We start from the raw sequence: 25,000 nt of genomic DNA, 5'->3' as shown, positions 1-25,000 counted from the left end.
AATTTTTTTGACCTAAGGTTCTTTTAAAAAGATTAAGTTAGTATGTAAAGTTCATGTTAGTATTTAATAGTTGATCTCTTCTGCATCTTTGTACATATTTGCCAGTATTCTTTATTCTTATTCACCTTCCCCTCCTACTTCCCCTCCTCCCTCTTGCTTACTCCACCACAACTAGGCCTCTCACCTGTTCTCATCTTAGTCTGGCATCGATGCTGTTACAATGAAGACAGCATTTCCTGACTGGTCCTGTTACCATGTACACTTGGCAGGGTTTAAACTGAGCTGTTTGTCCTCATTCACCCAGTACACCAGCCCTTAACTTTAGTCGGCCCCTTCCCAGGCTGCCTGTCATGATCCTGAAGTTCATTTCTGTCTTATATTATATTTTGTTAAGTTCCAGGATTAGACATTAAAAAAAGAAGATTTTATATTTATGTGTGTGTGTGTGTGTGTGTGTGTGTGAACATAGGCCCATGTGTGGAGGTGCCTGCAGAGACCAGAAGTGGGCGCTGCAGTCCTGATAGCTCGAGCGAAAGGACCACGTGGGTCCTGTGAACCAAACCTGGGCCCTGTGGATGAGGGCTTCACGGCTGAGCCGTCTCTCTAGCCCCTGCTTTGTTGTCTAAGTTGCCCTATGCAGCTGGTCTTCTCTTAGCGTTACTCCCACATCTATTAGCATCACAGATACCTCCCTTTTAATAGTAGATATCTTAAAAATGGAAACAAGGTGAAATGAAACAAAACGAGAAACAGCTGGGCAGTGGTGGCGCACGTCTTTAATCCCAGCACTTGGGAAGCAGAAGCAGGCAGATTTCTGAGTTCGAGGCCAGCCTGGTCTACAGAGTGAGTTTCAGGACAGCAGCCTGGGCTACACAGAGAGACCCTGTCTCGGAAAAACCAAACCAAACCAAACCAAAACAAGAAACAAGAAATAATGGGCAAACTTTCCATTAAGGACCGTCAGAGGCTAATTGTAAACTCCCTTGGCTTTTGTTTCTCTGCCGTCTCTTTATTTTATGTTTTCTATTTCAGAAAAAAAAAAAAAGTTAGCCCGCGAGTGAAGGACTCTGCTTTGAGAGCTGCCCCTCCTCCGCCTTCTTAGTTTCTGTCTTCTTTTCCCTTAGATTTTTCATTATTACTGCTAAGAAGCTGTCAAAATAATTATCTCTCAGCAAGCAGCATTTCAAAAATATATATCAGATTGCATAAAAAAAAAAGTCCCCATTGCTGTTAGTTGTGACAGTTTCAATAAGATGTCTCCAGGTGTAGGTTTCATGTTATTTATTCTGCTTGGAACTTGTTAAGCCTTTGGATCTATTTATGCCTTCTACAGATCTTAGAAAATCTGTAGAAAATTACCCTATTGAAGTTTTAAGCTTTGGTATTGTATTCACCAGCTTCCTGACACCCAAGGTGATTTGCATATAGGGAGAAAAGGCTCATTTTCTTTTGCTCATGGTTTTAAGATTCAAGCCTGTGTTTGGGTGGACCCCTTTCTCCAGAGCCCTCATGGGAGCGTGTGGTGGAGAGATCTGCTCCCTTCATGATTGGGAAGAAGGAGAAAAAGAAGAAAGGGCTGGGGGTCCCAGGGTTCCCTTCAAGGGCTCAATCTGGTGACCTGAGGACCTCCCACCAGGTCCTATCTCTTAAAGGTCCACAGCACCTCCGGGCACCAACACACTGGGATCAGATGCATCACTTAGACTTCGAGAGACACAAAGCATAGCATCTGTTCTCAGCCTGTGCATTGCAACCCCTTTGGGGGTTGAACAGCTTTTTCTCAGGGGCCACCTAAGACCACGGAGAAAACAGAGATTTACATTCTTAAGCTTTGGTTTCTAATTTACTATTTCTGACTTTGCGATTGAACATGTCAGTGGAATTTTAAATCCACTTATTTTTTTTTTCCAGTTCAAGAAGTTCTATTTGATTCTCTTAAAATGCGATAGCAGATAGGCCTTTTCTTCATTGAGAACACTAAGAATTTCCTTTTATTTGTCGTCTTCATATATGTAATCTGGTAATTGCGATTGTTTTTGGAGTGAGAGTTACTCAGCGCCCCTGATCCTCTTGTCAATGGTGCTAATGCACATTCCCACTCTTGGCTAGAATGTAAGATGACACGAAGAAAGCTTCCAGAGTGACTAATAGGATAAAGATGCCTTGTCTATTTTATTTTTCTTTTCCTAGGGTGATCGTGGAGCCGCAGGGTCATCTGGAGAGAAAGGAAGCAGTGGCAGTCGGGTAAAATATGCACGCGGGTGTTTTTCTCTGTCATCTTTCTGATGCACTATCAGACACCAGCAGTTTAAGCGGTGGGAAGGGATCATCTAGTGGTTTTGTTTGAGACTGAGTGTGAGAGGCAGTCATGTGAGATGACCCTTTGAAAGCTTTGCTCGGGATCTGAAGGGTGGATTGTGAACCAAGTTGCATGAATGTAGGACTTAAGCCTCCTGCTTTGTACTGTGAGTGGGCCACTCTGTGGCTCATAAGCTCTTCATGGGTCCCTGTCACTGATGACATGGGCTCCCACCAGGACCCTTTAGCCTCCCTCCCAGCCAAACTCTACCAGCCTCTGCCTCTAGACCATTCCTCATTCTTACCTGCCCCTGTGTGTTTGCCCATGTTGGTGTTGCCCCTCCCCCCCAACATGCCTTTTCCACATTTCTGTCTTCAGTGCTCATTTGAACACTGACTTGTTTGTAATTGTCTGGTTCCCTTTCCTTCTTTCTCATGATAGTTTCTCCGATGTTATGGGTGACTTTTCCTGGGGAGGCGTGAACCAATGCCTCCTCACCCCAGATAGCAAACCAAGGACAGACCAAAGTAATGATTCTTCCAGAGTTCAGAGTCCTGCTTAGTGAAATGTTGAGTTTATTGGGGTTACTTACAGATGTCTGGATGAAAGATTACTTATGGGGTATGCATGATTAAAAAGAAACTGTATTACCAAAAGGCCCACCACTGCATGGTGATGACTCACAGAGACCGTAACCCTGTAACTCCAATCATGACTGTAGACAACTGAATAAGTCAGGTTACAGAATCTCACCTCCTCACCACTCTTCACTGCTTCCATAACTTTGGGGAAGCCTTGTGAGTCTTAGATATTTCAGGAACTTCCTGAGACTTGTGAGTTGCTTGCTTCCCGAATCTAAGGTAGCCTTCCTCCAGGATAAAATGTTTCAGTTAGGAGTAGTTGCTACACAACCCTCCACTATGGCTGTTTATAGGGATCTCTCTCTTCTTTGTGTCTTTGCTAGGATTACTTTCTGTTTCCTGTCCTAGATTTAGTTCTGTATAGGGGAAGGGAGATACCTGTTGCATGTACTTTACTTCTCCTATTCTGTGCCCATGGCAGACATTACTAATTGAGCATAGACTTGGCTAGAGGAGCCATCTCAACAAAGACCTAGAGTCAATGTCTATTAATTGCTAGGTTTACTTAGGAGGTTAAATTTATTTACTTGTCATTGTTTGTACTCTGGGTGGAATTAAGGTAGTGCTTTTATTTCTGGGGTGCATGATCAGGGCTGTGGATCAGCTTCCTGATAGAAAAACAGAAGGAGAGAACTAAAATGCATATCTCTTTATTAAGGTTTACTTTCCAACTAGAAAGTCGAACTAAAAACTAGGACTTTGTGGGTCATAGTTTGGAGACAATGTGGGACACCATGCTTCCCTAACATAAAAAGCTTTATGTTTCAGTTAAATTGAGATAAATTCAATAAATATCCATTAGGTGCCTCCTACCCATGACAGCATTTTGCTACCCACAGGGAGTGGTTCAACAATAAATAAGTTTTGGCTATGACTAGCAAAGGGATAATAACCTGTACAGTTTATACAAAGACTGTAGTACAAGGTTTGCCATGATAAAGGATGTCAATGGTATAAATAAAGTGTTACTGGGACACAATGGAGAAAAACACACGGAGTCTTTCCCCTTTATTTGGTCAATCATCAGTATCAACTGAGCATCTGTCGGAATCCAGACATAATTTAGAGTGGAAGGTAAAAACAGATGCAGCTCTGGATTTCAGGACTGGCTTTCCTGGGGAGAGACAGACATTGGTCAAGCAATCGTGAAAGTGGATATAAGATCGCCACTGAAGTGAATACACAGGTAGAGAAATGACAGGGTGGGACTGGCCACTGCATCGAGCATATGCTGAAGTGTAAAGGACAAAGGACTAAGAGGCCAAGATGGCTACCGTTGGTACTGAGGCATGTGAACAGAGACTGAGGGAGAGAGGGGGCCTCAGAATTCCAGGGATCATGAGAAAATGGGTATTTGTTTTTCTCAGACCTCGTGAGAGTGGATGGGAGAAAGACACCAAAACAGGGTATTTCTAGTCAGGAAAAATCACAGGAAGATATAAGGCTAGGAGGAATGCCCTGAAAGCCAAGGTCAATTCAACACACTTTAAAAAACGGCTTTAGTTTCTCTTCCCACTTAGTCACTAGGGGTTATTGGCTGTTTCTGGGTAAGGGAGGCTACAGGCCTGGGGGATGATTCTGGCAGCAGGAAGTGGGAGTTGGGCAGGACCTAGGAAGAAGTGAGGTAAGCCAGACACTCCATGCCCAACTCTTTATTGAACATTTTAATAAGATCGTGCCTTACCCCGCTAAACGCTTCGGTGTGTATCAGCAATCATGCCTCCTCTATCCACCTGTGAACTCTGCTAACCCTATCAAGATGCAGGGTGGATAAAGTTGTCTCCCACCACGTGACCCACTCCTGTTCTCCCCCCCCCCCCCCATGCGATCAAGGCCTGAGACAATGAGGAGGCCTGGGTCCTACTGTGTGCAGCAGAATTAGTTCCTGAGATCCTACTGTGTGCATAAGAATTAATCAGTTCGTGAGAGTCAAGTGTGATGATACTCCTGCAGGGTCCGGCAGAGAGAGAATTTGCAGAAACAATACCATAACATGACTGTCTTTGTCAGGGTTTCTATTCCTGCACAAACATCATGACCAAGAAGCAAGTTGGGGAGGAAAGGGTTTATTTGGCTTACATTTCCATACTGCTTTTGATCAGCAAAGGATGCAGGGCTGGAACTCAAGCAGGTCAGGAAGCAGGAGCTGATGCAGAAGCCATTGCTTCTTGGTCATGATGTTTGTGCAGGAATAGAAACCCTGACTAAGACAATTACTGTGAATGTTTTAAGCTTCAAGGACTCCCCTTAAATCCTGGTCCCCCATCCCCCCTTTTATACTTTCCTTTTAAGCATCGAGTGATTCTATGATGTGATTCATTTTCATTTTTTCCTTTGTAACTTAAGGGCTTGACAGGTCTGCCTGGACCAGCTGGACCTCGTGGGGAGCCTGGGCTGAGGGGAGATCCGGTGAGTGATGGCTGTGGATTTTCTTCTGCTTTAATTCCTTATTCCTAAGAGCCGTGCAGGCACCTGTTCAGTCTGTCTTTACTGCATTGAGCTAGAGATCTGAGGGCAAAAGCATCTTACAGATCTGGGTGTAGAAAGAGTTGGGACTTTAATTGGTTTGGACCTCTGGGATTATTGAGTAAACAGGTTTGGGCAATGGAAAGGGTCCTCCTAGATCTCCCTCCTCCCTGTCCCACTCCCACCTCCCTTCTCACCTGGTGCTACAAATAGAACCTGGAGCCTTGCACATGCTATTCGGTTATTCTGCCTCTAAGCCAGACCTCCAGCCCCTCCTCCTTCCCCTTAAAACCCTTCTTCCTTTTGTCTCTACCTTTTCCTTTCTTTTCTTTTCTTTTTTTCTTTTTTTCTTTTGCTGTCCATTTGAGGAAGGCCACCTTTTGTTTTCTCAGGGGGATCCTGGAATTGATAATTTCATCCAAGGCCCCAAGGGAGAAAAGGGAAGGCGTGGACATCAGGTAAGATGGTTGGCATTTCGTGCAAGGATGACTACATGCTTTCAGAACACATGGATACTTTGGCTGAATCCTCATTGGCTGGATCCCCATAGGAGGTGGGGCAAAGCCACAGGATGCCCATCTTCAGTGGAGGCAGGAGCCCTGACTGCCAACCTCCCCTTACTTCCTAATCCTTGAGTTTTTGTCTTTACCATTTCTTTTTCCTACACAAGTCCCTGCCCCCTTGTTACTTCATGCCAGTAATGTTTTTAAAGTGACCTTAAACCTCTTCAGTCTTTAGGTTCTTTCCTAAAATGAAAGCCTCAACTCAGGGAGGTCTAGACTCTTCTGTGTCGTGAGTTTCCTGGGATGCTGTGCTGATTTAAAAGTCATTATGCAGCTGGCTTGCTTTCCATCATAGCTGGAGCTGACTGGTGCAAATTGGGTGGTAGACAGTTGTAAAGATGAGATGTCTGTCTAGTTCTGAAGACTGGAGCCATCACAGTGGAAGACATTAGAGAGAGCAAAGAGACTTGTCAGCTTGACGGATGCTAATGTCTCAGAAGCCAGTTTTAGATTTTTATGTCTCAGACATTAAAATGCATGATTCCGAAGCATGCCTAAGATAATGAGTGTCCCAGTCCTCACATCTCATTGTTCCCAATTTCTGGGCATGAGGTCTGGATAGAAGATATCGGCAACTGGAGGGAACCTTGACTTAGTTTGAATTCCTATTTTGAATCCTTTGACAAAACCATAGGGCTTAGATTGTGGCTAGCTAGAATCCATGTTATGTATGTCCAGGTCCTGAGTGGAATTCAGCTTGGGACAAGGTCATTTTTATGTCACTGTATGGGAAAACTGTTTCACCCTGTCATTAGTTATGGTTGTATTATACAGACAGCATTGAATTGTTTCCCCTCTGTAAGTTAAGACCAGAGAGCCCTATGAATAGCTACTCTCTGGGATTGAGCTAGGCACACATAGAGGAATCCACCCTTAGCAACTCCTAGGCCTCAGGATCTTCATCTGGAAGATGGGTAGATTAATCATCTGGTTTCTGTGAATCATTGGTTGTCATGGTAAGAAATGTCATGAACGCAGCAGAGCCATAGAATGCTCATGGCCTGCTGCTAGAAAGGAATCCAGGCTTCTGAACACACTGTTCAGTGTGGTGGCCACCACAGCACAACAACTGTAGTGAGAGCCTCAGGGCCACAGCTTCCAAAGGTCTCCATCCTTGACTTTAGCCTGTTAACCTTGACTCCATTCTTGTGTGTGGAACAGAAATTGTAACTGTTTCAGATTGTGCCCTGTCTGGTTAAATTTTGTGTTTCTTGTGGTTTTTCTTCCTATGCTGGGCTCAAAGAAGGGTGTTAGTGAATATCCTTTGAATAGACTTAGAAGATAGTAAATTACTCCTTTACATAAGCCATGTTTGATTAGAGTCTGCCTGAGATGAGAAGATAGACCGCTAGGGGGCAGTATTTCCTTGCTATTATTTCTGAGAGGCCCTGGGATCAGTGTCACAGTTAAGTCTGGAAAATTCCTTTGAAATAGTGTTTCCAACAAAGCAGAGAAATTGTATTACATACCTAGTGTGGGAAGGAGTGGAAAAGCAATCTCAGAGAGATAGAGAGAGAGAGAGAGAGAGAGAGAGAGAGAGAGAGAGAGAGAGAGAGAGAGAGAGAGACAGTCAGACAGACACACATACACAGGGACACACACACACACACACACACAGATAAGAGAGACAGAGATAGAGAAATTCCAATGCCTGTGAGTTGATATCTTCCTTAAAGCTGATCATGGAGCAATAGAAAGACTTAGCTCCAATTATTATTATTGTAGTGATTTTAAAAATAACTAAAAATTGGACTGGGACTGCAGCTCAGTTGGTAGAGTGCTTGGCTAGCACTGCACAAACCCCACGATGTATAAGCTGGGCATGGTGGTACACGTCCGTAAGCCCAGCGCTTGAGAGGTAAAAGGCTGGAGGACTGGAAGCTGAAGCTCACCCTTGGCCCCATAGTGAGTTCTAGGTCACTCAGGTGGTATACATGAGACCCTGTCTCAAAAAAGGTAAGAGATGAAATAGTCATCATTTAATAATCAAAGATGACTCTTATACACGCTTACTTTCACATGGTGCAGTAGTGTTGGGCAGTGAAACATAACAAGGAGAGCTATTTCTGTTGGTGGTTTGATACAGTCTTACTATGTAGCCCAGGCTAGCCTCAACTCATCGCCTATCTTCCTGCCCTGGTCTTCTAAGCTCTGGAATTACGGGCACGGGCCACCATGCTTGGTTTTCTACATATTTTCTGCTCTCCCCGCCCATCTTTTTCTTTCTGCTGGGAATTAAAACTGGGAGCTTTTGATGTCAGGCAAGTACTCCACCAGTGAGCTATGCCATCAGCCAGAACACTGTTTCTCCATATGGAAAACATCCCTGCCGCAGTAGTAAATGAAAAGCCCAGGTTTACATGAGTGTATTCTACCTGAGACCGAATTTGTATGGAACAAACCCTCCCTTTCTATAATTCAGAGTTCCCTTCCCCTTCCCTTCTGAGTTACTGACATGGTTCATAAAGAACTCACAGTGCTTCTTATTTTGCAAAATTCTAGATCTACAGGGAAAAAATAGAGTTGTAGGAATGAAATTGTAACCATCACCATATCCGCTTTCTGTCCATGCGTGTGAGTGTGCACGTTTGTATGAACATGTGTATGGGCATGTGTATGAGCATGTGTCTGTGTGTTTGAGCATGTGTTTTCCTGAGCCACTTGAAGATTAATTAAGGGCATTATAACACATATCCAACATACATATCCAAGAGGCATAGAAAAAAAGGAAATCATTCTATATCGACATGATGGAGACTTCACGCTGAAGAAACATAGTGTTTATACAATATTGCTTTCTTTTTTAAAGTTTTAAAAGTTGAAATAGAATTATATCACTTCCCCCATCCCTACCCTCTCTCAAAGCCCTCCCACACCCCTCCCACTCTCAAGTGACTTTATTTGTTACATACATATACGTGTATGTGTCTGCACTATACACACACACACACATAACCTGATGATTCCGTTTCTGTTGCTTGTGACACATATAAGTAATACTATTTCCTAAGACACATGTAAGTAATACTATTTCCTAACATCCAGTCCATGTTCAGTTTCCTACTTCCCCATGTCTTAGGGAACATGTCTTTGGGCTACTGTAACAGAATACAGCTGACAGGTTATATTATACAACATTTATTTTTCACAGCTCTGGAGTCTTGGAAGTCAGAGACCAAGGCACCAGAAGACTTGGTGTGTGATGAGAGAGGGCCCAGTTACAGCTTCCTAAAACTGTGCAAGACCTGAATGTACAAATAGAAGCAGTAAAGAAAACACAAACTAAGGGAATCCTTGATGTGGAAAATCTAGGAAAGAAAAGAGGAATTACATTGCAAGTATCAACAATAGATACAGGAAATGGGAGACTGAAGCATAGAAGATATAATAGAAGAAATCCTGTCTTGCCTTCCTGACTGTCACCTCACAGGGAGAGAGAGGGCTGGGGCACATGCACCAATTCCATCCTCATGGCCCTGATCACGTCCCAGAGGCTGTATGCCTGATCCCTGCACATTGGGGATTAAATGTCAACATGCTTATTCTAGGGGAAGCACATTGGTGGTCAGCTTTCACAGTGCCAGCAGGTCCTGTGCTGACTGCTGGGCAGAAGGCCATCTGTCGGGGGTGTTATAGCACTGTCCCTGAATTCTGCATACCAGCTTGCCAATAAGAAGTGTTCACTGGCTCAAGACTGATCTGAAGTGCAGTATTAGAACGGTCACTCTGTCACTCCTGAATTGTTCTTTACGCGTGTCTCTGTTGTTGCTGTCATCAGAGCGGCTTGCCTTTTTAGTTTTCCTTAGTTACAGCAGTCACCCCATTGCTTGTTTGTTTATATGGCATTGAGATTCCTGACCAACTCTTTGCTGAACACCCCACCCCCCACCCCATGGCACTTGTCTGATTCTTTCTCCATATGTAGAGACAGACTAATCATATGATTTAGTAATGCTATTGACCTCTTCATTGAGCCCATGTTCACTAGTTCTCTTTACTGTGGATATATTTTCTCTCCTTTTTAATGAACAAGTCATTTGAGGAATGACACTTCTTCAGGACTGGAAGTCGTCTGTTTTCCGACAGTCTTTTACCCAGTGACTCCAGCATCTGTCCCAGTAATTACCTCACTATGCTGGCGGCAAAATGTTGTCTGCCGTGGAAGTGAGAAGACAATAAACCACCCAGGAAAGACTCTTTATTATATCCAGATCTATCATGAGAGGCTTCATCTATAGCCTTCTCCCACATGCAATTCATTTCCAAAAGAAGTCCATGAAAGTAGCATTTACTACAAAATATGGGGCTATGGAAAACATGTAGAAGAAAAAATTATTAATATTTCCAGTAGCTGAGAACTTTCCTAACATACGATAGCAATCACTCTCCAGAGGAAGTCAGGAAGATCCCAGGGGCTTGTTAAAAATGTTTTTGTGTATAGCATATGTCATGTGTATATGTTCATGTGCATAAGCACCTGTGTGTGTGTGTGTGTGTGTGTGTGTGTGTGTGTGTGTATGGAGATGGAGATAGAGAGACACAGAATACATATACTTTCTTTTAAAAACCCTCAAATAACATTACAGATTCAGAGCTATGATGAACAAACAAGAGTATAGTATAGTGGTTTATACATGCTTGGCCAAGGGAATGACACAAGTAGGAGGTGTGGCCTTGTTGGAGTAGGTGTGGCTTTGTGGGAGAAAGTGTGTCACTATTGAGGTGGGCTTGGAGACCCACCTCCTAGTTGCCTGGTTTCTCTTGCTGTGGGGCAATGGGCTATATACAGACAGCCTGGTCTCCAGAGCTTAGGTCTTGAACCCCAGTGGGACCTGGTGGGTGGTAATTTTCACCCAGTGGGACGGAAGGCATTCAATCACATCTCCTGGATCCTTGGCTCCTGTCTAAGTTACTGCCCCCACAGCCCCCACAGGAGAGGTGTGTGCTATCAGTCACATAGACAATGTCCCAAGCTTCTGGCATTCTGGCTAGACTCTGCCCCACAGTTACCTAGCAACAGCAAGATAGCCCAGCCCACTGTAAGAGGGGCTGCTTGGCCCCACCTCTCTTTCTCTAAGTTTTTACCTTTCTTACTCTCTAGCCTTTCTTCTCTCTTTCTTCCCCCTTCTTTTCACGTGGCCATGGCCAGTCTTTCCCTCTCTCTTTCTACCTTCTCTCTTTCTCCAATAAAGCTCTAAAACCATAGACTGTCTCTGATCCTGAAGGCCCACCATGCTTGAAGGATGGGATAGGCTTTCTCCTAACAAGCCTCATCTAATCTCCCGCCAGAAGGCCTTCCTATGCTGCAGCCATGGACCTAGGACTCTCACCTGTGTGGAAACCACCAGCTCCTCTCCCTGCCCTCTCCTGCCTTCCTACCCAGGGCTGAGTGCCGCCCTGGGGCCCCAATTCTGTTCTTAGCTCCTCCGCTGTACTCAGTGTGGGATGCCAGAGGCTGAGAACTTGGTACCTGGAGCTGCCCCTTGTCCACCACCCGCCGTGTGGGGTCAGTGGCCTAACACAGCCAGATGCCCACCCGGGGCCACATGGAAAGTGTCCAGCAGTCCTCCCGTGTCTGCCTGCCCAAAGCACTAGAACTCTGGTGGTACACAGGTTCTCTTCCACTCCCCTCTTTCCCCAACACCCACGGCCCGCATCTTGCCAATGTCGCAATGTGGACATACACTTTCATTTGTATATCTTGGCGTTATCTGGCCTTAAACCAAAATCAGCACCTCCTTAAATGTTGAAAATATAGCAATATTTAAAGTCTGTGAAATAGTTAATGTTGAATATTAATTTATTATATAATTATCATTAATTATAATATTATATAGTAATTATAATATTAATAATATCTTGAAGAGATATAATGAGCTGGGCATGGTGGCTCACACCTGTAATCTTAACACATGGGAGACTGAGGCAAGGGGATTGTGAGGTCCCTGTTAGTCTGGGCTAATATGAGTCTGTCTCAAAAGATAAAAACAAAACCTGGGTGTGATAGCGCATGCCAGCAATCCAATACTTGGTTGGCAGGAAGATCTAGAGTTCAAGGCCACCCTTAGCTTCATAGTGAGTTCAATATCAGCTTGAGCTACAATAGAGTCAGAGAGAGACAGAGAGAGACAGAGGAGACAGAGAGAGAGAGAGAGAGAGAGAGAGAGAGAGAGAGAGAGAGAGAGAGAGAGAGAGAGAATATTATCACAGATATAAGCTCTCATGAACCCACCACAGAACCTAAATGAAACCATCAAAAATGGTTACATTAATACATACCCAGTGGTTACATTAATACATACCCTGCCCCTCCCATGAAGCCCTGTCTTGAATTTTTCACACTTTCTTGGTGTTTTGATAAGTATTTTAAAATTATTGCATAGTGTTTCATAAATGTTTGTACCATATTTGACTATCAGTCCACTAGCCTTGTGGGCCTAACTGTTTGAGAATTTAGTCTTTCCTAAATAGCAGAGTAACAAGATGTGGTTTTGGCTTCAGTGTTACACCTACTGTCCTCCTCCTTCCCCTGAGGTAGCAGGCAGCTTCACTGAGTGACTACCCACAGCGTTCTTGCTGGGGATTGTAAGCATACATTTTTTTTTTTAAAAAAAGATTTATTTATTTATTTTATGCATAGGAGTACACTGCAGTTATCTTCAGACATTCCAGAAGAGGGCATTGGATCCCATTACTGATGGTTGTGAGCCACCATGTGGTTGCTGGGAATTGAACTCAGAACCTTTGAAAGAGCAGTCAGTGCTCTTAATCACTGAGCCATCTTTCCAACCTGTAAGCATACATTTTTTGCAACCTACTTTTATTAAGCATCCAACCTCTCTTCTAGCCCACCACCCAGCAGAGGAAGTGGAAGAGAAAAGTTATTAGAATGTGGGGGAAGTGGACCTGTTCAGCAATGGATCTTTGGGGGCAAGCTTGATCTTCTTTCCCAGCAGTTCAGTTCTGTAACAAACACCAAATCCAATTCAGCAGCTGCAGACCAGTCCTCTAGGCAGGCAGACACCAGGCACGACCCAGCAGCTGTGTGTCATTCAATCCTGAAGAAACTGCCAGGCTCTCCAACTGGCTTAAGGCAAGGCAGCTGAAGCAGCAAGCTGCCTCAGGCACCTCACAGGCAGTTCTTGGGTGAGTTTCTCTCAGTGGTGGCAGTATCACAAGTTGGGCTTAGCACGATGTGTAAGGTGAACCAACATGCATGTTGTTAGCGAAGAATAATGAGGTGGAACAAGCCAAACCAATGCTCAGTGCTTGTCCCCCACTGCCTGTAGGGTCATAGTTATACTCCTTCATCAAGTGTCCTTTCAAGTGTTTGCTGTAGCAAGACATCCTTTTACCTGTGTGGCCCAGCAAAGCATCATTTGATATATCTAACTTTCCAAAGAACTAGAAGTTTCCACTTCAGGGCATTCTATGGTGTTTCCACTTCTCTGGATTCTGCCCACTTCTGACTCCACAGAGGTGACAGCAGAGTGCCTTCTCATGGTGGCTGTGATATCTTTCTTCCTGTTACCACACACATATATATACTTTGTGTTGGTCCCTCCATGCTCAGAGAGATACAACTTCCCACCTTCTCCTCTTCCTGCAACTCAGGATCCTGCCTGGTACCTGTATGAAGGAAAACACTAGTATGTTTACATACTGGGCATGGCTTGTTCAAGAACATATTTGACTGCTGTCACAGGGTGATGAGCTTTGTGCTATTAACAAAGGGACACTCAGCAGGGAATAATAACATATATGTATTTAGAAACATGAAAATTGAATGCCGTTTACTTTTGTGTGCATGTGTGCATGCATGTGTGTGCTTATGTGTACATGGGAGCATGCTCATGACTGTGCATCTGTGTGTGTACACATATACATGCTCATGCATGCATGTATGTGTATGTGTAGATCAAAAGTCTGAGTTGGACGTCTTCCTCAATTGCTCTCGATACCAGCTTTTTTGAGACAAGGTTTCTCACAACTCACAGTTTCTGCTAAACCATCTGGCCAGTGAGCTCCTGTCTTTTACCCACCAGTGCTGGGATTGTAGGCACTTAGCTTTTATGTGCTTAGCTTTTATGTGTACTTGGGAGATTCACACTCAGTCCCTCATGCTCACACAGTAAGTACTTTACCCACTGAGCAGGAGAATGGAACTTGAGCAGTGCTAACGGTCATTCTACTTCCGCACTTCCCAACATGGTAGCGACCAGCCCCATGCACTTGTCGAACCCTAGGGATGTGGCCAGGCTGACCATAAATTTTATTTAATTTTTGGTAAGGTGAATCATCACATATTGCCAGCAGTTTCAGTGTCAGACTTTTTAAGTTTATAGAATAAAACCAGGAGCCTGTGGCATTTAAACAGATCTTTCCTTTATTTCAGGGAAGTCCTGGTTTCCATGGACCTCTGGGGGAAGCCGGCAGTGTGGGACCTCGGGTAGGTATAACTGCTGCAGGGGGAGGCAGACTCCTGCCTTTGCTGAAGAGGGAGCTGGCCTTCCACAAGGGGGGGCTTGGTGCTGCAGACTTGACGTGTTTTCTTTTCTGAGAGCTTTTCTTCTTTTGTGCTCTTAGGGGTCACTTGGAAGACACGGCTTGCCAGGGTTGAAGGTCAGTATTTGTGGAGAGTTCCCTTTGTTCCACAAGCAAGGCTACTTCCACAGTTCTTGTTGAGGTCAAAGGGAGTGCAGACTGGCTGTTGAGGTGGCATGGGTGATTGATGGGAAGTTACTGTGGAAGAAGGGAGTGTTCAAAACACACCCACCCCCCTGCTAAATTTCATTTGGATTTAAAATAGTACAGTAGAGAAGAGATCTCATTTTTGATAAAATGACATTTCTGAGTGAAGGCTGGGGCTTCCTATTTGTGCTTGAGTAATTGCTCACCACAGAGATGAAGGGAAGAGCTGGAAGCCATGGTATCTCCAGAGGAAGCTCGTGCAGTTTGATAGCGGGCTGGGGAAGCTCGTTTTACTAAGCCGTTATCTGGCCCCCGGATGGTGCTTGTCCATATCTTCTCATGGAAATCTTCCCATTGATCCTGTTCCGTAGAGTCAGGAGAATGATTACAATAGTCATACTTGTGGTTTGAAATGAGCGCGTTAGTAAGTACATAGCAGGTCAAAGCAAAAGAATAAATAGCAAAAGATACACAGACAGCAGACCGTCATCAGATTGGGTGCTCAGAACATCCAGCAGAAATCAACCAGGGAAGCCCCTTTCAGGAGTCAGCTAGATTCCCAGATAGAGTCCCGGGCAGAGCTGAGTGTCCCCTCCGGAGAGGTGTCCAGTTAAGGAGCAGATAGCAACATATAGGGATGACATTGTCATAGAGATGGCATTGCCATAGGGATGGCATTGCCATAGGGATGGCATTGCCATAGGGATGGCATTGCCATAGGGATGGCATTGCCATAGGGATGGCATTGNGATGGCATTGCCATAGGGATGGCATTGCCATAGGGATGGCATTGCCATAGGGATGGCATTGCCATAGGGATGGCATTGCCATAGGGATGGCATTGTCATAGGGATGGCATTGTCATAGGGATGTAGTAGGTCATGCAAGGATTGCTTCTCTTTTGTTTTACTTATTCCTCCTCATCCTTCCATCCTGTTACCAAAACCCAGGCTTCTCACCCTCTAGGCTTCTGTACTGTTCTGTTGAGACGATTTCACAGTAGAGTCCTTTCATTCTGCAATAGGAGTGAACTTGTGTGCACTATAGGATGAAATTGGACATGTCCCCTTTTCATAGATTATAATCATGATGAGCCCTTAGAATGGCTTGCTTGTATTCCTATTTAAGTTTTCAATAAATAGTTCCCCTCTACCATAGATGAATTGATTAAAAAATATGTACATAAACAGAATGCAGATTAGCTCTAAAGGAAAAATCGCAAAATTTGTAGAAAAATTGAGAGACTTAGAATGTATAATATTGAGTGAGGTCACATAGTTTCAGAAAGAAACACCCTGAGTGTTCTCCCTAATATGTGAATCCTATGCATATGCACACAAATGCACATAAGGTATAACATATACAGATGCACACAATCCTATGCATATGCAAACAAGTGCACATATAACATAGAGAAATGCACACAATCCTATGCATATGCACACAAGTGCACATAAAGATACTGTATAACATGTAGAAAGGAGAACAAGACAGCAGGGGGTGCTGTGAAGTGTAAGGGTCTCCCCCGTCCATGAATTCAAGAACAGCTTGGCATAGCAGGGCCAACCTCAAGTGACTGCCACACATGGCCATCATTCTGTTTTCCTATGGAAGATGAAATCCTTGACACTAGAGAGATATTTTAGAGTGTCTGCTGCTATGATAAATGCCACAACCAAGTTAACACAGAGAAGAAGAGCTTTATTTTGACTTATAGTTTCACATAACACAACCTATCATTGAAAGAAGTCAGGGCAGGAACTGAGGCAGAGACCATGGAAGAATGCTGCATACTGGCCTGCCCTCCCTAGCTTGTCCCCTTTGCTTTCTCATACACCCCAGGACCACTTGCCCAGGGTTGATACCGCCTGCAGGTCCTGAGCCCTCCCGAACCAATCACTAATCCTGAAAATGATCCCCCAGGCTTGCCTACAGGCCCATCTGGTTGCAGCACTTTCTCAACTGAGGTTCTCTCTTCCCAAGTGACTCTAGCTTGCATCAAGTTGACACAAAACTAGCCAGCATGTGAGCACTGAGTTTGTACATCTTAAAGAGAGGCCCAAAGTGCTGCAGAGATGGCTCAGTTACTGAAATGCTTGCTGCACAAATGTGGGACCTGAGATCCATCCCCAGAACTTGAGGGCAAAGGCCAGTTATGGTCATACTGTAATCTCACCACCAGAGAGACAAAGATGGGGAGGTCCTAGGGCTCCCTGGTCAGCTAGCTTTCCTAATTGGTGAGACCCAGGGCCCAGTTAGAGACCCTGCCTCAAAAAGAAAAAGGAAAGAAAAAAGAAAAAGAAAAGATTAACGTAACAGCCCTTGAGGCAGATGACCCAAGGGGCTGAACTCTGGCTTACACACACACACACACACACACACACACACACACACACACACAAACACACCTGTACATACATGCACAAACATGTACACATATGAACACATGCACACACATACTCAAACATGCACACATATATACATACATGCACACACAAACACATGCACACACATACTCATACACATATATACACCATATATACACACACACACACACACACACACACACAGATACATGTACCTGCACACACATGAACATATAACCCTGCCCTGCAAAGGAGGGCTAGGCCTTTAGATAGAAGTTCTTATGGAAAATAGGAGTTTGCGTTATTTAAATATAAGATTTCCGCCCCTTCGCTGGCTGAGCTGACAGGAAAGAGTTGAGTGAAGACCACTGAAGACTCAGGAACGGCAGGAACAATCAGTCCCTGCATTTTCTCAATCAAAGGGGAAACCCCTCCGATTCCTTCTCCAGCACAGATCCATCTCTGGGGAGGATTGAGCACAACCGGTTCAGTCTTTTCTCGTGGCTTATCCTCTGTGCTCTTAAAGGCCACCTTTCAGAGAAGGCTGTCTTCAATAGAACCTCTGCTGCGTCTGGGCGCTCACTTCAGGTTTTTTTGTTTGTTTGTTTGGTTTCTGCAGGGTGTGCTCGGAGAAACCGGCGAGCTGGGCTCCCGAGGAGAGCCTGGGCATCCAGGCCCACAGGTTGTATCGAGAACTGGGTTTTATTCTAAGGGTTTTTGCTGGAAACCTTTTCTTTGTGTGACAGAAATCTGAATCAGAATGCCCTAAAGGAAGCTTCCTGGGCCTTACCACAGGAAATTGCATTGCCCCTCTTTTGGAAAGGCCAAACCACAATACTGGTATTGATCAGACATCTGGCTACTGGCTTGCGTGTTAGCATTAATTCATTTAATACGCAATTGGGGTGTTAAGTGGGTTTATTAGTCTATTTCACAGGGACAAAATGGAGAGGATGATGAAGAAGGTAAGCAAATTGGCCAAAGTCACACTGCTAGTGAACGACAGAATTGCAGCTGGAACTTAAAAGTCAGTGCTCTTAATGAGTACCTTTGAGTTATGATTCCAGTCATCATTAAAATTGTATTTCATCAGCAAAGTGCTTGCTGGGTATCTGTTATGCATGGGGCTCCCTCTTAATAGACCTTGGGGTGCCTAGACAAACAAGACAGGGGTCTAACTTCGAAGGGGTTTCAGTCCAGTGAGAGATTGCAAACTCCCAAGTGACAAGTAAAAACTTGAATTTCAAAATAGCTCTTTTGGAATCCTCAAATAGAAACTAAACCTACCATTTTATGGTTCTTCGAACTCTTTCTTCTATAAAGCAAAGTATTTCCAAGTTCCCAGCAATGGAAGAACTTTAAACTGACAAGAAACTTTGCTCGCATCGGGCCCTCTCTTCATCATTAAAAATCCAGTGAATGTCAGTTGATTCGAGAAGCTGCTTGCTGATACCAGATGACAAGGACACTCGAGAGAGAAAGAGTAATCAAAGTGTAATTAGAGTGTGTTTGCTTTATGATGAAAAACGGCTTCAGGCGGAGATAATGAAGAAACCTTGTTTTTTCCCATTTTTCTCTTTGATCGCTAACTTATTTCAAATTCGGACCCCTGCTACCGTCCTGTCCCTGCTCAGTCTTCTGTAGTCACCAGATTCTGATTGTTTGGAAGGCGTGTTTGTCGTGCAGCAAGCCACAAGGGAGATAATCAATAGAAACTGTCCTCCATTCTCACCTCCCCACTGGGCTGTGGGGGTGATGGTCTATTGAAACAGGTGACGGTCAATATCTCACCTGGGAGAGTAGAAACCCAGATCAATGCTTCTATTAGGAAAGCATCTCTCGGAAAAACTGGAGAAAAATTAAAGTGTCAAAATCAGTCAAGCAAAATAGATCAGAGGGAAAAATAAGTATCTCCACCCTGCCCCTAGCAACAGAGATTGGGCCATTTAAATGCACCCCTGGTTCTTTGCAGGGTAATAGCTGAGATCTGGCTAGAGGAAAAGGTTTCTTTCTAATGAGTGGGACACCATAGTTGCTACTCTCAGCCTACTCCGTTGATTTCAAATTAGTTGGGTGGCTGAAGCTATGAAAAGAACTCCTTTGAACTTCAGGGCTCAGCAGATCCTTCTGGAAAGATTACTAGGAACATACATGTTGAGGACCTGTGTCCTCCATTGTAGATGGTTGAGGATAGAATGAGCATCCATGAGCACTTCAGAGTGTAGACACAAACCTGACTCAGTTTGGTAGATGGCACAGGGCTGGATCTGAGCACCATTGTCCAACAGGTACCTCGGGTGACTTTACACTTACACGGGATATGAAGGGCTGTATAAAAATTGATTGATTTTCAATGTCTCTTTTGGAACAGGGACCCAGAGGAAGGCAAGGACCACCAGGATTTTTCGGTCAAAAAGGGGATCCGGGTACCCAGGTAGGTTTGTAAGTCAAATAGCTACAGTCTAGCTACTGATTAGCAATGGCTGATTCTTGCCTTTAGGAGTCACAGGGTGAATTCCTTGTTTTGGGGTCTGTGAGGACCATAGATTTCCAGGACAGCTAATTTGACAAAGTTGGCATTGGTATCAGCTGTGTGCACCCTTCTTTCTGGGTACACGGTAAGCAATAGCTTCTGGTTTTGAATCTCACAGACATGTATCACAGCTCCTGTACAGTCGTAGTGCAAGAACAAATGGTAGCGCCATACAGGAGGCAGGCTTAAATTGCCTGTTCCTCACGAGGATACATGGGTATGCTTGACTGTGTAGATAAGGCCACAGAGATTCAGGGAGACTCAGTGACTGTTTTATCAAATATTAAGTAGTCAAATGGCCTCTGACTTGGGGCTTCCCATGGCGTGTTCCACTGTCCATCTAATGTCTGTGGCCAGTGGAAAGGACAGAGAGACTGAGCCATGCAGTCAGGGTGGCTTCCAAAGGACGGGAGCATTTGCCACAGCGTAAGACATTCGAGCAACAGGACTTGAGTCAGGTCCGTGGTCTCCGTCCTGAGACTCAAATCAGCAGCCTTGAGGACAGAACTATGGCCCAAGTCTTTCCCTGGCTAACACAAGCCAACTTGCTGTTTGTAAAGCTTTTAAAGCATATTTGTTTGTTTGTTTACTGAGATAGGGTCTCTATCATTCTAGCTGGCTTGGAGCCCACAGAGATCTGTCTGCCTCTGCCTCCCTAGTGCTGCAATTAAATGTGCATATCTCAAAGCCTGGCCAACCTGTTATTTAAAAAATTCCCATTGTGCTATTGTAAGTCTCATTTGACCCTGTTTCCAGTTTGGAGGAGGTAAGAGCCCAGGCTTTCATTTTCCTGATCTTTTGATCAGGTCCTTTCCCAGAGAGTGTATAGATAACCCTCCCCTCCCTACCCTCTTCTCTCAGAGAGTGTATATATAAGTCTCCTCACCTCTTTCTCAGTGTTCAATCGATTTGATTCTTGCACAGTAGACCTTGTCATCCTCTCAGTCTTTTCCACATTAACTGTGTTGGCTATGCATTTTGCATGTTGGAAGATGAAATGAACCGGGTGGAGCATTAAAAGCTCACCTTCCATCTCCATGCCAATTCCCTTGTTCAAGGAGATGCTCTGCTTCTGTAGATAACATCACAGAGGCTCTAGGAGGTTAAATGACTTGCCACCCAGACAGAAAGTGGTCAGACTGGCCTCTGACTCGGATCTTTAGATGGTACTTCATGAGCATATTGATAATTCCAGACCATTTTGATCTTGACTAATATTGGGATGATATGCCAGTGAGGCCATCAGTAGCTGAGGCTATCATGGAGTAAAAGCTCACTTAACAGATTGACCTACCAACATTGTCGCTTAGCAGATACAGCACTGTAGAGAATCAGTTGTTGACCCCTGTAGCTGCATGGTGATGGATCATTGCTGGTACCCAGCATCACAAGACAATACTATATCAAGTATGATTAGCCCAGGGAAAGGTCAAAATTTCAAAATTTGAGGTATGGGCTTTACCGAATGCTTACAATTTTTCTTCTACTATAAAGTCAAAAAAGCAAAACAAAAATCACTAGTCAAATGACTACAAGTCAAGGGCCATCTGTAGTAAGAGAGTCATGATATCATTGCAGGGGAATCCTGGGCCTCCAGGGCCAAGTGGCTCAAAAGGACCAGATGGACCCAGAGGACTGAAGGTGAGTATCAGGAAACACTCTTGGTTATCTTGGTCACTCTGTATGTGATACTCTTGGATAATCTACATATGTTACTCTTGGTTACTTTGTGTGTATTATTCTTGGTTACTCTACATGTGTTACTCTTGGATACTCTATGTGTATTATTCTTGGTTACTCTACATGTGTTACTCTTGGATACTCTATGTGTGTTACTCTTGGTTACTCTATGTTTGTTACTCTTGGTTACTCTATCTGTGTTACTCTTGGTTACTCTCATGTGTTACTCTTGGTTACTCTCTCTGTGTTACTCTGGGTTACTCTACCTGTCACTCTTGGCTATGACTTTAGGAGGCCTTTGGGCTTTCTTAGGCAAATCTTTCCCTGTCATGTGATCATTTCTAGCATGTTTCTGATATTGTTGATGAAGTAATGGACCGGCTTTTAGCTTATAGCTAGATAGATGCATACAAAGAAGGAAATTATAAAAACTGACCTATGGAGAAGTGGCTCACATATATCAGGAGGCAAAGGTGTATTGACAGAGAATAAACATGGGCTCACTATAAACATGTGTACTCATCAGTACAAAGATTGCTAGTGTATTTATAATTAGCTTTCTTTAATGCACATACATATAAATACACATAATTTTAAGTCTAGTTTCTGAGTCTGAGAGGAATCATGTAGTATTTGTAAGTGTGGCTTTTCCCCTGTAACTATTTGGTAACATAATGAGTTATGGTTGCATCCATTTTCCCTGCAATATTGTTGATTTAATATTTTTTACAGCTGTATCTAATTCCACTGTGCATTTTAACCCCATTTCCAGAACAAGCCTTAACAAGCCTGGTAAAGGTAGCAGGTTTTAAAAAGGCTAACCAAACAGTTTCTAAGAAAATGGCCCAAAGGTTCAGAAACTCATGGGAGAAAATTAATTTCATCTCTCCTTTCTATTAAAAGGGAGAACTCGGTCCCGCAGGACAAAGAGGCCCACAGGGTCAGCAAGGGCCAAGAGGGCAGCCTGTAAGTCTTGTTTCTCTGGTTTGAATTCCTGATTGAATACCTTATCTTTTTCTTGTTTGGTATGTGTTCTTGTTGTACATAAAATACAATGTACTCAATGATTTACACTTGGGCTTATTAATATGACATCATGGTTTGGGCTGTTGAAGATTTAGCCAAAGGTTCCTAAGTTCCACATAAATAAGGAATCCAAAAATGTGTTGGATTTCTTTTGTCTTCTCATTATTGAAGAGGGAAGTGTCTGTGCACTTCTATTTGATAAGGAAGTTTCTCAACTCTCTGAGTCTTTTGGGACTAATGAGATGCTCAGATAAACTAAAAACAAAACAAAACTTTGTGAGTCTGTATCTGTGTGTGCGTGTGCATGTGTGTGTACAGGTGCTTTGTGTGTGTGTGAGCATACTCATACCATGGCATATATGTGGAGGTCAACCTTGGGTGGTGTTCTTCATTTTTGGCCTTTATAATAAGATATATTTTATATGTATAGGTATCTGTATGTATTTCAGTATACTACATGTTTTCCTTGTGCCTGTGGGGGCCAGAAGAGAGTGCTGTATCCCCTGGAAGTGGAGTTTAGATGATTGTAAGCCTCCATGTGGATACTCTGCATTGAATCCAGATCCTTTGTGCAAGAGCAGCCAGTGCTCTTAACCTCCAAGCCATCTCCCCAGGCCCAGCCTTGTTTGAGGAAGCTCTCCTTGTTTTTAATATCTATGTGAGGCAGCCAGATAGCCATGAGCTCCACTTCCCTCTGGGAGCACTGAGATGGTAGATTGTGCTACCATATCTGGCTTCAAATGAGTTCTAGGGATTTAAAGCCAGGTCTTCATGCCTGGTTGGCAGGTGCTTTCCCCGCTGAGCCCTCTCTCCCAGCACACAGACCCAATTTTGTACCAAATAAGACTACTTAGCCAGGATCATTAGCTTTTCAGGGTATGAGTTTAATTACCCAGAGCATAGGAATAACTTTGGAGACCAATAATCATGAATTATTTTTTCTAAAGATGAAACGTTCAAAGGCAGCGGTCTTGGTTCTTCCATATTCACTGATCTGAATGCAGGGGGAAATCGTTATTTTGTATGACTATTTTTCAGCTCACTGCTTCTCTGCAGTTCACTTTTCACAAGAGCAGAGCTGTCTTCTGGAGATCTCTTCCACCAGCAGTTAGGAAGGGCCTAGAAAGGTGCCCCCTTTGCAATTCTGCACTGAAATTGCATTTGTTAGGAAGGAGAGAAACCTGAAGCAGACCCAGGAAGCTTAAAATAAAATGTACAGGGAGAGAGAGAGAGCAGAACTGGGCGCTGTGAAGGGGACTGTGAGGCAGACAGTGCCTCGGGCCCATCCTCCATAAAGATAGATGGTAAAATAGTGAAACTAAAATTTTGTTGAGATAGCATAGAACTTATGCTCCTTAACACCCCCATCTGTCTGTCTGTCTGTCTGTCTATCAATCACCTATGTCTCTATGTATCTGTCTATCAATCATGTATGTATGTATGTATATCAATTATCTATCTATCTATCTATCTATCTATCTATCTATCTATCTATCTATCTATCTATCTATCATCTATCCTCTCCCTCCCTCCCTTCCTCCCTAACCGCCCCCTCCCCCTGAAAGGTAGGGAAGGATATCCTTCTTAGAGGTAGCATTTCAGGACCGCACAAGCCCAAGGATCTAAATTTGAGTCTCTAGAACTCAGGTAAAGATAGATGTGGTAGCACACATCTTTAATCCCAGCACTTTCACAAGTTTCCAAACCCAGGCCTTGGTCTGTCTCTGGAGCTGCAGGCACAGATGCTCTGTGAGTCTTCAGGAGGGAGAAGACAGAGTGACAGTCAGCCAATGGCATGTTTCTTCCCACAAGATTCAGCTTCCCCTCTCCCCATTTCCCTGACTTTGCTGTCTTTTGCATGTTAAATGTTTCCTAACTAGGCCACTGGAACAGTCTTCAGCCCTTCAGCTTGTCATTTTCCCGTTCTAATGATCTTCTTGATCTAGAGACAGTTTCTGGTCACATTCCCCCCCACCCCCCACCCCCCACCCCCTACCCCCCGCCCAGGCACTACATGGTTCTGAATTCACTCCTTATGATACACACTTATGATCTGGACATATAGGTGTTCCAGCCCCTCGTAATGTACCAGTGCATGCATGTATGTGTAAGCATGTAGGTGTTGAGACAGGGTCTTACTGTCACACTGGTCTCACTGAGCCTAGGCTAGCTCAGATTCTCAGTCCTCCTGTTGGGGCTTTCTGAAAACTGGAGACAGTACGAACATGTTCACCAGATGGTGAGCACATCTGTGCACATTCTTAGTACTCTTTCCAACAACCATGTAGGTGACACCGTCTGTCATTCATGATCTCTGAAGGTTTTAAGCCCCACTCCCTTCAATGTCGTGTGTATCCTGGGAAGGCATTCTCCCAGACTTCACCCCCCCCCCCCATTTTCTTACTTTATTGACTTATCTAGAAGTTTGGGTATTGTCATCAGCCATGAGTTGGTCTGGGTGAATCGACGTCAATTAATCTTGTGTTATTTTCTTAGGGTCTTTCTGGTCCAGATGGCCACGGTCACCCGGGAAGAAAAGGCAGGAAGGTGAGCTCCTGCCAAGAGCATTCCAATATCAAGTCACGTTTTGAGTTTTACTAGAATATAGTGACTTTTGAAGAGGTGTGTCAGGAATGGTTTTCTTTCTTTCTTTCTTTCTTTCTTTCTTTCTTTCTTTCTTTCTTTCTTTCTTTCTTTCTTTCTTTCTTTCTTTCTTCCTTCCTTCCTTCCTTCCT

The 25,000-nt window shown here is 44.0% G+C and overlaps 1 protein-coding gene across 1 annotated transcript in view; it reads left to right on the top strand.

Annotated features, from left to right (window-relative positions):
* Positions 1-25,000, top strand: part of LOC110328273 (collagen alpha-4(VI) chain) — a 93,154-nt gene that overhangs the window by 39,610 nt on the left and 28,544 nt on the right. Inside the window, exons 16-25 of the mRNA XM_021207713.1 lie at positions 2,191-2,244; positions 5,287-5,349; positions 5,799-5,864; positions 14,365-14,418; positions 14,556-14,591; positions 17,646-17,708; positions 19,398-19,460; positions 21,138-21,200; positions 22,143-22,205; positions 24,762-24,812. Coding sequence (XP_021063372.1) covers positions 2,191-2,244; positions 5,287-5,349; positions 5,799-5,864; positions 14,365-14,418; positions 14,556-14,591; positions 17,646-17,708; positions 19,398-19,460; positions 21,138-21,200; positions 22,143-22,205; positions 24,762-24,812 — 576 coding nt within the window. The remainder of the gene's footprint in view (positions 1-2,190; positions 2,245-5,286; positions 5,350-5,798; positions 5,865-14,364; positions 14,419-14,555; positions 14,592-17,645; positions 17,709-19,397; positions 19,461-21,137; positions 21,201-22,142; positions 22,206-24,761; positions 24,813-25,000) is intronic.

This window comes from Mus pahari, chromosome 10, assembly GCF_900095145.1.
Source record: "Mus pahari chromosome 10, PAHARI_EIJ_v1.1, whole genome shotgun sequence".
NCBI lineage: Eukaryota > Metazoa > Chordata > Mammalia > Rodentia > Muridae > Mus > Mus pahari.
The sequence above is the reverse complement of the archived record's forward strand: the minus strand, read 5'-3'. Positions and strand labels throughout refer to the sequence as shown.